This window comes from Biomphalaria glabrata, chromosome 10, assembly GCF_947242115.1.
Source record: "Biomphalaria glabrata chromosome 10, xgBioGlab47.1, whole genome shotgun sequence".
Classification (NCBI taxonomy): domain Eukaryota; kingdom Metazoa; phylum Mollusca; class Gastropoda; family Planorbidae; genus Biomphalaria; species Biomphalaria glabrata.
Window position 1 is genome coordinate 18951198 of NC_074720.1, and position 15891 is coordinate 18967088.

Sequence of the window (15891 nt, forward strand, 5' to 3'; positions counted from 1 at the left end):
AGCAAAGACGTTTAATTCATGAAGATAATAGCAATAGAAAAAGCAATTTGTGAAGAGAGAGAGAGAGAACATTAGAAAAGAATTTGCTTACTTTTTGAAGAGTGATATGACAATTGAAAAGGTGTTTAATTTTTGAAGAGTGATACATTTGCATTGGGATTGCTTAATTTATAATGAGATGTATAACATTTGCAAAGAAATCAATTTGCAAAGAGTGAGATAACATTTGCAAAGAAATCAATTTGTGAAGAGTGAGATAACATTTGCAAAGAAATCAATTTGCATTAGGAAAGGTTAATAGTGAAGAAAGATATAATATTTGCAAAAGAATATGTGAAGAGTGATGTCATACATGCAATGAGATTATTTAATTTGTAAAGAATGATATAATATTTGCAAAAAGTTAATTTCTGAAGACTGATAAACATTTGCATAGAGATTGCTTAATTTGTGAAGAAATATAAAGAGATTACTTAATTTGTGATGAGAGATATAAAGAGATTGCTTAATTTGTGAAGAGAGATATAAAAATATTGCTTAATTTGTGAAAAAAAAATTTAAGAGATTCCTTAATTTGTGAAGAGAGATATAAAGAGATGCTAAATTAAATATGAATCTATTATTTTGGTAATAATCAGACCATGCAATTCAGAAAAAAATTCTGTAAATAATGTCATGGTCCGATTGATGCTAAAAAGAATCAGTATTTTGGAAGCATTCATGCTCAATTGACAAGAATTTATAATTTTACAAAGAGAAATTAATGCTATGTTGCCATATGAGAGAAAGGAAATTTAATACTTTTAAATATTGCAATTAGGAAACACTATTCTGGAGAAAGTGTGGTCTAAGCTTTGCAAAGATTAAAGCTTCTATTAAATGAGGCAATAGATAGATCATGTTTTACAAATAATTAATCTCAAGCAAAAGGGAAGTTTACATTTCTTCAGAAATAATCATGCATTATTTGCAATATTGCAATATTGAATTGTGTTGAAATATGTGATCATTATGTAATATAGAAAAATGTAATCTCAAGAAATCTCAAACTTATCTGTTTATTAAAAAAGAAAACTGTATTTGTGTAATATCATGGTCTATTTAACAATAAATTTTTGTTGTGTGATGTGGACCTTAATTTCACAAGACATTTAAAACAAGAGTGAGAATGAACCAAAACAATGTCAAGAAATCATTAAGTTTTAGTGTTGTGGCTAACAAACAATATATCATATTGGTAATGAAGAATAGTACAAATGTGTGGATAAAATAGTTTGAAGTTTCTAAAATAGTTTGAAGTTTCTAATACACAAGTTAAACATTTGAATTTTCTTAACCCTCACCTCTCTTCATTTGAGACTTCTGTCTTGTATTCCTTTTGAGCCTTGATAAAGATAATTGACTTGAGACTTTAATGACTTTTCTACTTGATGATGAAATAAGCCTTGATAAGTAATAAATGACTTGAGAACTTCCAGTCTAGCACTTGATGATGAATGGAGCCATAAAACCAACCAATGTCTTTCTTTATACATTTTTACATTTGATAAAGTGTCAATGAACACAAATTATAAATTTGAAATGTAAAAAAAAAAAAAATTTGAACAAATATTACTTTATTTCATAAAACATGGTAGTTAGTTTCTTTCCCTAAACCCAAATTCTATTAGATTCATTAAGTTATTAAATACAATCAGTAAAAGTCTCATACAGAAAACTTTTTACCAATTTAAGTTACAAGACTTTATGTCTACATTAATCCTCCAACAGAAAAAAACAAAGTCAAATAATTTAAGATAAAAAAATAAAATAATAATGGTTTAAGAATGAATAGATCTTTAATAAAGGAAAAGAAGAAAACTGTCACTTACTGTCTTTTCAGATTATAATCCCTTAATTCAACTTGAGTTTAATAGTACTCTCATATCCATTAAAATATTAGCATACTGGATTCAAGCAAAAAAAAAGAGTAAAATTTGCAGCTGTATACATCTGATCTGATGATCTGACATTATTTCTTAGCTTGCTATCTTCAAAATGATCCTTTCAAAGTACAAGAAAACTGCTCAGTACTCCCTGTCGACAAAATCATAACTTTTGAGTTTAAAAATGCTTTCACAACAGAACTAGTATAGCAACACATGTTTTTGAGTATTATTGTTGGGAAAAATTTCATGTTAACTAGACTTATGGTATTGTATTGGAAAAATAAGTTTTATTAAGTCCATGTTCTTAAACAAGTGTATCTGTCAATAGAATGAAAAATAAAAATTCAGAGTTTAGAGAAAGTGAAGGAGGAGAAGAAAATCTATTGGATTCAGTGTACTAAGTAAAGTAAAAAAAAAAAAAGGTCCCCTTTCAGACATTGTGGTCTATAGGTGTACTAAGTGCTGAGTGCTAAACAACCACAAGGGTTTCAGAAGATTGACTACCCAAGATAATATTTTTTTTTTATAGAATAATGAATTCATGACAACTTGATTGCTGATTAATTTGGAGCTGAAAACTTCTTAGCTAAAAGTAACAGTCAAAATTTCTTTTTTTCATTGATCCCAAATGAAAGAATTGATAGGTCAGTGAATCAGCCAAGGCTTTGTTTAAACAACCCTTTAACTAAAACTAAGGCCATATTACAAATTCTTTGGGGCTTGCAAAGACCTTCCTTCAGTAAACAGAACCAGGAAAAAGAAGATGAGGCAAACAGAGAAAGCCATGAGAAGACACATATAAAAGAATGGCATGCCATTGAAAGAGCTTCTATCCAAGGCAAAAGACGAGAGGAATGGAGAAAGATGGTTGACAAATCTTGTGTGGGATAAGTGAAAGTGATATACAAGAAACATGAAATGTTTTAGAATTTATCTACAATGTCTAGAATTTCTGTTTTCATTATGTTTATCTAGTCTAATCCAAAGTATTATCCTTAGATTCAAAGTTATCAGTAAATCAAAGCCATTAAGTAAAACAGACCTACCTTAAAATCCACTTCTGATGAGGTACAGGTAAACAGAATGGTATTCCTTTTCGATGTGTGGATACAAGTTTTTAGGGGTTTGTGTTATGTTTCTGTCTAAGGATGCATGTGCTGTACAAATTTGTTTTTAGATAAGTACACTCAACAGTCTCTGTGCTTGAGAAAGTCTGGTAACAAAAATTACAAAGCAAAAGTAATAAGTTTACATTAAAAATATACATTGTAAAACATGCTTTATAAAAATACAGATTGTAAAAAGCTTTCTAAAAATATACATTGTAAAATATGCTTTCTAATTTTACATCTTTTGTAATATTAGTGCACCACAGTTAATTTTTTCATCAAGTAAGATGCCAATAAAAGAGTTACATTGGCCTTAGATTGGAATTAACAAGGGACAAGGAGCAGAGAAAGACCAAAAAGAACTTGGCAATGCTGTGTACTGAAGCTGAAAGGGCAGAAGAGAGCTAGGAAGAAATCAAAAGACTAGTAATGTTAATGTCCTGTTCAAATTCTTTGCTTCACACACTTATATTCAAAATGTCCTATTTCTATTTATCAATTCCTAATGTAAATTATTAAAATATATATTTATGGTAATTGTCTTGAGTCGAGAGAAGCACTGACTAAATGGCTCTGCCCAAACAAAAATAAAAAGTAAATTTGTCATTATACACATATTTACACACTGGAGGGATAGTAAAAAAGTAAAGTTTCAGCTTTCAGACCTTGCGATCCATGGGACAGGTGATGTTGAGGTCATCTGTTTCTTTGACCAACGGTTAAAGAGCAGGGTGTTATGTGGCCTATACACAGTTGACTGGGAATAGGGCTAAAGCCTATTCCCAGCTGGTTGGGGAAAGGCAGTAAGGCACTTCGTATTTTATATCAAGATTCAAAGAATAACTTTATCATATGCCATGAACATGGTCACAATGTCAGTGGTAATGACTAATGATAATGATATCATAATGGAATAAATGATAAATTAAATGAGTTTTAAGTATTTTAAGAGTAATTCCTTTAAATCAATTATCAATGCTGCACATCACCACATGCATCATATGATCATTCAATTCATTGACTTAATCATCAAGTTAATCTAAGTTAATTATAGATCTAGATCTACTATCTAGCATACATAATAAATAAATGACGGATTGACATTCACATTGTTAGTTTAATCATTGAATGCAATGAATGTGATTCAATCATCAATGTTATCATATTTTATTATAATACCGTTTTCAGTTACAATAACTTGAATAAGAAGGTAATTGTTTAAACAAGATATAACACACTTTACGAGCCTTAAGATCTAGATTTCGATCAAGATTAAATATCTATAATCTATATCGGAGTCTAGAGAATCTAAATCTAGATTAGAGTCTAATAGATTAAACTCCTAATACTAATACCATTTTTTACATTTTGTTTTAATGATCGTATTTCTCCTCTTTTTAACTTTTGGGATTGATGAGTAGATCTTACTCACATACCTATATATATATACAATGTATAGTACTAAATTGGGATCACTATTGCCAACTAAATTAAAAAAGAAGTGTGCTAAAATGTAAACACTATCTTAATGCGTGGTAGTTGATTTTCGTATTTAATTTTATTATTATCGCTAGTTAGTTGCCCATTTGTTTTAAATAAGTTGTAGGTCATAGAGTGGAAGTCTAACGCTTTTTCCATATTAAAATTATTCAGTGCTATAAAATTATAAACGGAAGAGTTTTAAAAAATTTGATTCGGCATTTGCTAAAAATTGCACAATAATTATCACCTTTTAAAAGCTATCAACACCTATTTTATTGTTTTCCCGGCATGTATGACAATATACTAGAGCTATATAATGTGTACATTTATGTTTGTGATCCATATTATATGTAAATGTAACAACCACAAACTAACAACTAGATCTAGCCTACAGTCTAAACTTTAGTCTAAATCCCAGAGTTGTTTTTCAAAACAATTCATGACTGAGCTCAATGGCCAAAACTTTAGACTTAGGTCTATATAGTTCATAGTTTAAAAAAAACAAACACCCGTGTTAGTGATTTTTACTTCAACTTTAGATTCCCTTAAAGAATATTCACGATCTGCTAAACATCAACACAAGCGTTTCCCCTTCTCGAGCTACTCTTGGTGTTACTTTTGCCAGTATTTTACCCACTTTGGCTAAACCGTAACCTAGTAAAGCAGTGTTTCTATTCTTTCCCTTTGGTTTACCCATTGTGCAGTGATTCTCAAACTATATACTAGTGACGCCCCACCACGACGCTCAAAAAATATACGCTCCCTTTAGGCGCGGTGGCTGAGCGGTAAAGTGCTTGGCTTCCGAACCGGGGACCGCGGTTCGAATCCTGGTGAAGACTGGGATTTTTAATTTCGGGATCTTCGGACGCCTCTGAGTCTACCCAGCTCTAATGGGTACCTGACAGTTAGGGAAAAGTAAAGGCGGTTGGTCGTTGTGCTGGCCACACGACACCCTTGTTAACCGTGGACCACAGAAAAAGATGACCTTTACATCATCTGCCATATAGACCACAATGTCTGAAAGGAAAACTTTTTTTTAGCATTTTATGATGTCTGGAAGGGCGCTGTAAACTCCACCAAGATTTTCCCTGCATTCTGAGTTTTGTTTTCGAAATTCATTCTTCTGGCGTCTATAACGCACAATTTCTCTTGGTAAAAAGAGCGATGTTAGATTAAGAAGGTGTGGAACTGGCCTATACTGAAGTGTGAAAGACCTTTGAGGTAGTAGAACACGCATTTATTATTATTTTTTTTGTAATGTGCTTGATCGCCTTCAGATCATCATTGTTTTCAGAAAAAGTCTGTCGCGAGCCTGTATTGTTTACGCAAAAGACTTATTACAGAGCGATTATTCGTCACTCAATAGAAATTTGACCATTCTGACATAAAGGCGGCATAGATTCTAGAATCGCACCGGCGAAGGCGTATTGACATTTCTTACTAAGACGTTTTTATCACGCTCACATTTGCAATATTTTAAGTTTTAATATCACAGCCTGGTATGGCAATCTGAACATTAAAAAAATATAATAAACTTCATAGAATCAAAAATGCTGCTGGTAAAATCATTGGCAAAAACCAAACCCCATTTGGGCATCTGTTTGAGACAAACATTCATTAAAAAAGTCAAAAAAGATTCTAAAGATAAAAAAAAATCCTTTCAGTCAGGATTTTGTGATTTTACCATCTGTAGCAAAGACAGACACAAAAACTTTTTTGTCCCACTGGCAATCAAATCACTAAATAGAAACTGTCTGATATATACTTTTCGTATGTAAATTATGAGTGAGTCTGGTGTAAATGTGTATTTTGGTTTTCCATAATTATAATGTTTTGTTTGGTGTAATGCACTAATTGTAAGACAAATTTCCTTATAGATGATAAAGATTATTATTATTATTATCTATATACACAATTCTCTTCATGGCTCAACAGTCTGGACACCAAGAAGTAAAGGAAAGATCACTCTTTTATTTTAGCAAGTCAGACTAGATTTACCCCACGTAACTTTAGCGGTGAAAAATAAAGAGCGGGAGTGGGGGGATAACAAGTAATCTACCTTGTATTCACCCGTTACTAAATAGCAGGGCCGGACTTAAACATTGTGGGGCCCTATGCAAAACGGATTTAGCGGGACAGGTTTGGGTAAGGATACGGATAATAAGTGAAAATTAAGAGTTTGTATTAGAACCTAAATTCGTCTTTGCATTTTATTCATTCTTTACTACGCACAGAATTACTTTACGAGCCTTGCGTGTAGCAAGGCAGCAGTACCGTCCTCTGACAGGCAACGAGAATGTTCCTATGATTACTAAGGGTCTTGAAGGTATCTGTGAGGTCAGTTGTTATTATCTCCTCGGTTGATATAACCATGGGGTATATTGTTTCTGTAGCTGGAGAGACTATTGAAATTGTGCAAACCTTTAAATACCTTGGTACTATCCTAGACAATAAACTAAATTTTACTGCAAATACTGATTATATCAGCAAAAAAGGGCGGCAAAGATTACGACTACTAAGAAAACTGTCCTCGTTTAATGTTAGCGAAAAGGCCTTGGCTATGTTTTATCACGCTCACATCTGCAATATTTTAAGTTTCAATATCACTGCCTGGTATGGCAATCTGAGCATTAAAAATAGGAATAAACTTAATAGAATCCTCAATGCTGCTGGCAAAATCATTGGCAAAAAAAACAAACCCCATTTGGGCAGTTGTTTGAGACAAACATCTATAAAAAAAGCTAACAAGATCCTCGAAATAAAGAATCACCCTTTGTGTCAGGATTTTGTGATTTTACCATCACAAAAGAGATACAAGACACCGATAGCAAAGACAAACAGACACAAACACTCTTTTGTTCCCCTGTCAATCAAATCATTAAATAAGAACAATCTAGTATAAACTTTGTCACATGTAAATTATGAGTGAGTCTGGTGTGAATGTACACTTTGGTTTCTTATAGTTATAATGTTTTTGTTTGGTGTAATGCACAAATTGTAAGACAAATTTCCCTACGGATAATAAAGATTATTATTATTATTATTATTAGATAGCTTCCATAAACGCTTAATCTTCAAGCCTAGGTTCCCATATTTTCGTCGTTTTTCCAACTCCGTTTTTCTTAAATTATGAGAAAGTGGTAAGGCGATGTCAATAATGGTAGCGGCTTTTTCTTTTTTATCGATGAGCAGCAGATCAGGATGCTTAAAATCTATTATTATTATTATTATTATGGGCGGAAGATACTTCCATTAATGCTAATGTATTGCAATGCAGATAAAAGAGATTGTTTGTGTACTTGAAAAAAAATTATTCAATTCACCTTGTCGGAATTCCGCGCCCCCCTTGGGTGCAATCCCACGGTTTGACAAATGCGACCCTTATCCTATAATTTTTAAATAGTTTCTTCTTGAAAAAAACAACAACAACAAAAACAAAAAAACAACAAAAAACGATTTGCGCAGTTTAAATGATTGTAATTTAATGCGATGTTACATCAACTATGTGTGTTAACGTCATAAACAAGCTGTTTACGTCATTCATTAGAAAATATAGCCAAAGAGTGCTGCATTTTAGACTAAAGAGCTTGGCAAGTATTTTACTTGCGCACTCCCAGAACTTACTTTCAATCAAAGGCAAAGTAGTAAGTTTAGACATGGTTACTTAATCTAGATTTACATTATAGATTTAATTCTTAATTACTAGATAATCTAAATCTATCTAGTTTCAATTATCAGACTACAGTGCCCCACAGTGGACTACACTATGATCTACTAATGATCTAGCATCTAAATCTATATTATTTAGAAGTCTATAACTCTATTGTTCTAGATCTAGATAGATCTGGATTATCTGTGGCATTTTACGTCTCGAGAGACGATCTTTTCCCTTTGCAACTTCTTGTGGTCTGGATTATATATTAATAATATATTTATAGGCTTATGGCCTGCAGACTAGTGACTAGAGATAGATCTAGGCCTACATTCTAGATACTAGATCTAGATCTATATCATAATATCTTGATTTAAATATCAAGGCGTATACTTTTATATATCTACTCTAGATCCGGGTGATATAGCCATCATAGGTCTAATCTAGATAGATCTAATCTAGATTCTAAACAATTTTAGCCTATTTAGCCTATAAATTACAGACGTTCATTCAAAAGAGAAGATGATTATAGAGTCTAGATCTGGACTAGATACGCCCTACGCTTGTCCGAGTGTTAAACATGTCGCACATGTTAATTAAAGACTTAAAACACTTACAAGTCATTGGTTTTCCTGGCTGATTCAGGCAACCCCTTCCCATGCTCTGACTCTGTTTGAAGTGTTTCCCAAAGTGGGGTTTGTGTACCTCAGCCTGCCTCAGGGGTACGGGAAGAGTTTGAAAGGGGTACGAGTTGCACATAGCTGACTATGCTAATTCTTTTTAAAATAACCATTTAGTTTATAAATTAGAATAAAATATCATAGGCCTACGTTTTAAATCCTTTTTATTATTTTATTATGTAATTTTTTACAAACTTAAATACGGTGCTATTTAACAATTTAAGGCGAATTTCTATTAAGATCAGGAAATGGATAGGGATGTTACAACGACACGCCCACTTTTTCAATGTAAAAACTATGTTTGCATTTTTTAAAGGATATATTTGATGTCTCCGAAGCATGCAAAAGTCATTTTTTGTAGGCCTAAATTACGCCTTACGAAAATTTTAGTAGGGGTACACATAGGTAAAAGTTAGGGAAACACTGCTCTAACTCTAACTAATGGCGCCAGGGCAGAAGGAGCGAATTAATTGGTCCTAGCATATCTCTATGGAATAAGAAATGTAGATTTATCTTTGTCAAATATTTGACACGTTTCGGATTTTCCTTCAGAGCTGAAGATAATCTACTTTCTAGTCCAAACCTTCCGCAGGACGACGCCGGGCATGCATGGCCGGTCTTAGGCCACTGCAACCTATGCGGTCGCAGTTGGCCCCGCGCTTTCATAGGCCCCGTGCTAATTCTAGGAGTAATTATTAAATTGAAAAATATAATCTATACGAAAAATTCCTGGAAATCTCATGAATTTATTAAAATCTCCTGAAAACAAACAAAATTGTCATTTGTGGGTGTCATTCATTGCAGAAAACGCCAATCGTACGCGCGATAAAAGAAAAAGGCATTGTCAGCTTTCATGTAATAAAATGTAATAATCGGGCAAATGTTCCCCATAACCGGAAGTTCCAATACTTTATTTACTTTTATAATCACTGGCATATAAATATGTCATAGGTTGCAAGGTTCGTAAAGTAAAGTTAATTTGATCGCAATTTTGTACTTAGAGGTCTAGTAAAGAATGAATATAATTCAAAGTCGAATTTATTTTCTAATGCTAAATCTTAATTTTCACTTATTATCTTTATTCCCATACACACTAGGCCCCGCGCAATCGGTTTCGCATAGGGCCCCGCAATTGTTAGGACCGGCCCTGCGGGCATGGCCGCTGGTAGGGTATGATTATGAACGACAGTCAAGCGCATACCGCACTATCAGGCAGCCCACAATTAAAATCACTAAATATCCCATTTGCTGAGGACGATAAAATAGGACAATATAACCGGTTCATTACTTAACTAATGCCTAAGACTCTTAGGCATTAGTTAAGTAATGAACCGGTTATATTGTAAGACAACTAGATCTAAGTCATTTTCAAGATCGAAACCGCAGCGGTAAAATTTACCAAAATGATTTTTTATTCGCAATTTTATGTTTATTTTTTCCCCACATATCTAACTTTTAAATCTAATTCTCTAGGTGTAGATAATTGTCAGAGTGACTGAGGGATTATCAAATGTGTTTTTACATCTGTATAAAAGAGCGCGCGTGCGTGTGTGTGTATGGAGAAAATGTAAAGACTGTAGTTAATGATAATGTGTAGCACAATTATAAAACGACTAGATCCAGATCTACAAGTAGGCCTCTATTCTAAATTTAAAAAATTAGAGTCCTAAAAATTGTCCAGCTAATGTAAAGGCCTACTAAAAGTGTGAGTTTGTGTTTTGGCCCTTGGGAAGTTTAGGCCTATAGACGCCTATAATACGGTCTGTTAAGATGGGTTATTCAAAATAAAAATAAGTAAAGAGTAGACTACGTTGCGAATAGTGATGTTATTTCTTCAACCTATTCCACGGGAAGAGCAAAGCTTCAATAAATTATTTATCAGTACTTCTATTATTTACGGGTACAAAATGTGTGCAATGCGAGTGTACTATTCTATGCTAGGGGTAGTAGGAAGGTATGCTTTGTTTTAAACTGCTTTGCCGGCCTTTCATTTAGCGGATAAAAAAAAATCGGTCGGATTAAAAGTTCGAGGTATTATTGTAGGCCTAATACCGTCTGTGTCACTGACTATAAAAAAAGTAAAGTTCCCCTTTCAGACCTTGTGGTCTATAGGGCAGATGATGTAAAGGTAATCTGTTTCTGTGGCCTAAGATTAACAAGGTTTCATGTGGCCAGCGCAAAGACCAACCGCCTTTACCCTTTAGAGCTTGGTAGACTAAGAGGCGCCCGTAAATCCCCAATTAAAAGTCCCAGTTTTCACCAGGATTCCAACCCCTGAATATACAAGGGCCAAAATGTGTATTGTTGGGGTGGGTCGTTTCATTAAACATAGTGTGAGTGTTTGGGGACATTATAATGCACATAGATAAGACAGCTACAACTGATGGGCTTAAGAAGTGTTTGTGTGCATACTCCATAATATGGGTTGCGGGCCGTTCGAATCGATTGAAGAATGAGCGTTGTAATGCGGCCGTTTTATTGATAGATTTTTAAAGTGTTCAAGGCGATATACACATATATAGGTCTACCAACTATTTCAACAGTAGCGTAGCACGGGTACGCCCCTATAGTTATGCGCTTTTAGAATCCAAGGACAGACGTTTCTTTAGAAAATACAATGGCCCAAAAGTGTTGTTGGGGAAGAGCCGTTTTATTTGAAAATGTGTGGGAGGTGGGAGGCATTATATTTAGGCTACAACTGATGGGCCTAAGAAGTGTTTGTGCATACTTTATAATAGGAGGTTGCGGGCCATTCGTTTGAAGGATGAGCGACAAAAAAAAAGACATAAAATTTGAGGGCTAAAAACATTGTGTTGGTTAGAGAGCGTTGTAATGCTGGCCGTTTTATTGAGAGGTTTAAGAGTGTTCCGAGCAAAACAAACATATATACATCAACTATTTAAACCGCAACGTAGCACGGATATCAGCTAGTAGCCTATTAGATCAATAGACCCAAAGTGTAGATATGGATATAATAAATTTCTTAGTACATTCTTTTCTATAGCCTAATAATGATTTTTGTTAAGTGCAAAACAAACAAAAAAAAAAAAAAAAAAATATCCAGAGGCAACCGTAGCAATTCGTGGGGCCTTGGGCGAGTTTCATGTTATTTTGTACGATGGGCTGACAGTGAAAAAGAACAAAAGTTATCTTTAAGGTGAGGAACCTGGGAACATTGCCCCACTCGCCCCCTAATATTTTCCGTTCTCAAAAATCTGTGCATAAAAAAGTAATAATTTCTTTGTATACATTAGCTCTAGATCAGCCATGGACAACTGCATTGATATCTTTCCTGACGAGCTCAGAGCTATGGGGGACTATGACAAAGAAGCAAGCGCCCCTCCAGTATCCAAAGAACACGAGTTTGTTGACAACTTGGTTAAAAATAATCGTGTGGTAGTCTTCAGCAAAAGCCAATGTCCTCACTGTGACGACTCCAAGACACTGCTAAGTAACATGGGGGTCAACTACAAAGCAGTCGAACTTGACCAGTTGCAAGAGGGAAGTCAGGTGCAAAATTTTCTAGGCCAAATTACCAACGCGCGGACGGTGAGTGCGTCTATAAAGCATTTTGATTCAAATTCGTTACATTTGTATGTCGATGATTGTAAAAATTATAAGCTATTTTAATTAACTATGCAAAATTGGAATCTAGACCTTTATTTTTTTTTTAGTCCATTCGACTAATCAGGTCTTAGGTCTAGTCTAAATTTAAAAAAAAGTTTTATAGATTTAAAAATTACTTATAAGTATTAATATATTGTACACGTGTTAATTTGTTAGTGCCTGCACAAAAGTTAAAGTATGGCTACATTCTTTGATTCTAGGATTTACAAACTCACCAAATATCAGGTTGTCACTTGCTCAGGATACAGTTGTAGAGTCGCCTTCCCACTATGTGTTTATTCTATTTGTGTTACACTTTTCGGATTCGGCAGGGAGGTCATTGAAAAGGAAATAATAATCCATTGAATCAACAGACTAATCCACAACACAATAATCCAGTCGATGGATGAAAATCATAGCTTCTATCAATTATTACCTTCCCACTCGAACTAATCTACCTCTGTCATTCTACACATCTCTGAGCGTGTTCATCGACGCACGAGTTTCTCCTAAAAATGTCAAGATTGTCCAACATGCACTGGATCGGTAAAAAGAAGTGGGGGTGAAAAAGTCAGTGATGTCACTAGGGTGGGTGTCACCCAGTGCGGTCCGCTTATGGTGTCACCCCCACCCCCGGCCAAAAATATTTTCTGTTGGTTTGTTCTTTAGTTGAGCCATGACAGTGACGCTACTGGGGCAGTTTGTACAAGAAGTATACAATGCTAATCAGGGGACATCGTACTTAGGCAGACAAGATAAGTTTGTTAGTAGGCTATTTGATGAAGTTCCCTATAGGACTCGAGAACTTTAAGGAAATGTCAGATACATTATAGGGCTCGAACAAGAAAATGTGAATACATTCTATAATAAAGCCTACATTCTAACAGCGAAATAACATTCATTAAAGTGATAGGTAAAAAAAAAAGCCAAAACAAAAACAACAACAAAAACATGTTTTTTTTCGCAATGTCTTTGAATTAGGGTCACGGCGATGTTTTTCCCGACACATTTAAGATCTTTTAGAAACATTGCAATGTCAAAGTGCTATCAAGAGAATCATGACTTCTCATCAAAGCGCTAATGTATGCCATAAAATGCCATGGGAAAGAGGTAACTGTAAAACAAAGCGATATGATCTTACGATGTAGGATCTTACGAGATAGATCTTACGAGATAGGATCTTACGAAATAGGGTCTTACGAGATAGGATCTCTTTATTTCTAAGACTGACAAAGCAGCACTAAAAAGTCTACCTCTACTTCTTTATTATCCTGTTGGATTGATAGTAAACGGCAAAAGCACCTTAAATAGTAATTTGTCTGATTCATTTCGGGACAAATTACAGCTACAATGAAACATAATAGCTACATGTAAGAAACATGACTGTCTTTACATTAGCATTGTATACTTCTCCCTGCCAGGATCAATCTGTTAAGGCCGGCCCTGTCATCAAAGAGACACGAATTCTGGTTACAAAAAAAATAATTCAATTTTACATCCTGCATTATGGGTTATTGTACAGAAGTTGCTGACTGCTTTCCCGTCTTCCTAATGGTAGAACGTGAATTCTGTGTCTTTATGAACATCATCACAAAGAAATCGACTTGAAATTTGTGCTTGTGGAGATTTGCGGATGTACTTACAGACATTGTTTGGGACATAAATACAGTTTGAAAATGTCATCAACCTCATTCAAGTCATTTATTTTTTAAAACTTTTATTTGAAACAAAAGTTAAAATTTCAATAAACATTCATTCAACAAAATGTTGTTTTTTATATTAGTAATTTATATACTATGCATTTATTTAGCTTTCTCACTTAGGGGTCCGTGGTCAAGTGTTGACTATATAAAAGGGGTTCGGGTGTCAAAAGTTTGAGAACCACTGGTCTAGAGCTAGGCTTTTTTTATAACTTCTAGGCTTGTATACGTTGAATTAGTCTAATCTGTTCATTTTGTTTGATCGCAGGTTCCTCGAATATTCATTGATGGCCAATGTGTTGGTGGAAACAGTGACTTGAAAACGTTGAACAGTACTGGCGTTCTTAAAGAACTGTTGAAAGATATGAACTAGTCAACATTGAAGTATGGACCGAAGACTGGTACAGCAAGCACATCACATGCATATTAATACAGATCAAAATAAGAGAAAGACAATAGCATTGAAGTGATACATTTCTACAGCATCAATATAATGTTATCTCTTAAAAGAGAAAGCCTTCACTATAGTGTCCTCTTCTAAGAGAACCCCCTGCAATATACATAATGTCCTAGTCTAGAAACCTATCTCATGTTCTGGTCCAAGAAAATGCTAGCAATACAATGACCTGATTCTAGCGAACACTTGCGGAGCGAAAAGTTTCTCTCAACTGTTTATACACTGAAATATCCGAATGACTTCAAACTGTTGTAGTCAAGATTGACAGCTCACTAGAACAAATGTTATTGGTGCTGAAAAAATGTTGCTTCTATCAAATGGAATACAAATGCAATAAGCTTCCGTGCAATCAATAAATCAACACCCAATTTGTGATCTGTCTGTGGTCTGTAACAAGAAATAAAGCACGAAAACAACGGTAGAACTAAATTTAGTGTTACTCTTTTATTCTGTGTTGAAGTTGAAATAAGTAGTTTGCACATCAAAGTAAGTTCATCAACTTTGTAGGCCTTCTCAAATATTCATATCGGCCGTATAGAGGACAAAATAAATTGTGATAAAAAATCCATAAAAATCATAACCTACAAATGCAAAAGCTTTAAGAATATTAAGAATGACACATCTCTTACTCTATATCAGTGGTTCCCAACCTTTGTTGTTTCGTAGACCCCTTGCCATGGTTTCTGATTTTCGATAGATCCCTGCTTAACTTGTATTGCATTTTACAAATTCATCAACATTTTTAAAAACTTAATTCTAACTGTAGAGTCTAAGAGTGAAAAAGTAATTTAAAGCTACATGTGAAGGTATACAGATGCCATTTTTATTTATAAAATTTAAATTTAAACCAATTTAAAAAAACAAAATGTATATGTTTCTGGAATCATCAAACACACTGGAAATGTTTTCTTTTTTTTTTTTTTGTAGGCTCAACATCCATTGCTACGAATATTATGTTTCATATAGGAATTTGTTGTTATATGAAGTAGTCGTTGAAACATTAAATATTAATTAATTTGCTTTAGGTATTATTGTAAACGTTTTCACAATGAGCAGTTTCTCTTGTATTTCTTGATCTTTCATGTGTGGCTAGAATATTGGGTCCGCAGAACTGTTTTCACTAACAGGATAAGAGGCAAAGGCGAGTAACTGGCGCCAAAACCAGTAAGCTTTGAGCAGGAGGGACTCATTAGTCTTGGCTCTCTACCCACCTAGCAGAAGAATAACTGAATTCATACTTCTGCTGCCATGCAGCTAGACCTAAACATGGGAAAGGT

General features: G+C 34.2%; 1 protein-coding gene and 1 long non-coding RNA gene across 2 annotated transcripts; one reads left to right on the top strand and one right to left on the bottom strand.

Annotated features, from left to right (window-relative positions):
* Nucleotides 1–492: 492 nt before the first annotated feature.
* LOC106051348 (uncharacterized) lies at nt 493–12938 on the bottom strand. Its single transcript, XR_001214851.2, has 3 exons — nt 12694–12938; nt 2975–3141; nt 493–2076 (listed from the first exon to the last, which is right to left on the bottom strand). It is a non-coding gene; the product is annotated as an uncharacterized LOC106051348 (long non-coding RNA).
* Nucleotides 8016–15043, top strand: LOC106051337 (uncharacterized). Its single transcript, XM_013206518.2, has 3 exons — nt 8016–8163; nt 12106–12400; nt 14426–15043. Exons 2-3 carry the CDS (start codon nt 12119–12121, stop codon nt 14528–14530), a joined length of 387 nt encoding a protein of 128 aa, XP_013061972.1. The 5' UTR covers nt 8016–8163; nt 12106–12118; the 3' UTR covers nt 14531–15043.
* The last annotated feature ends 848 nt before the right edge of the window (nt 15044–15891 follow it).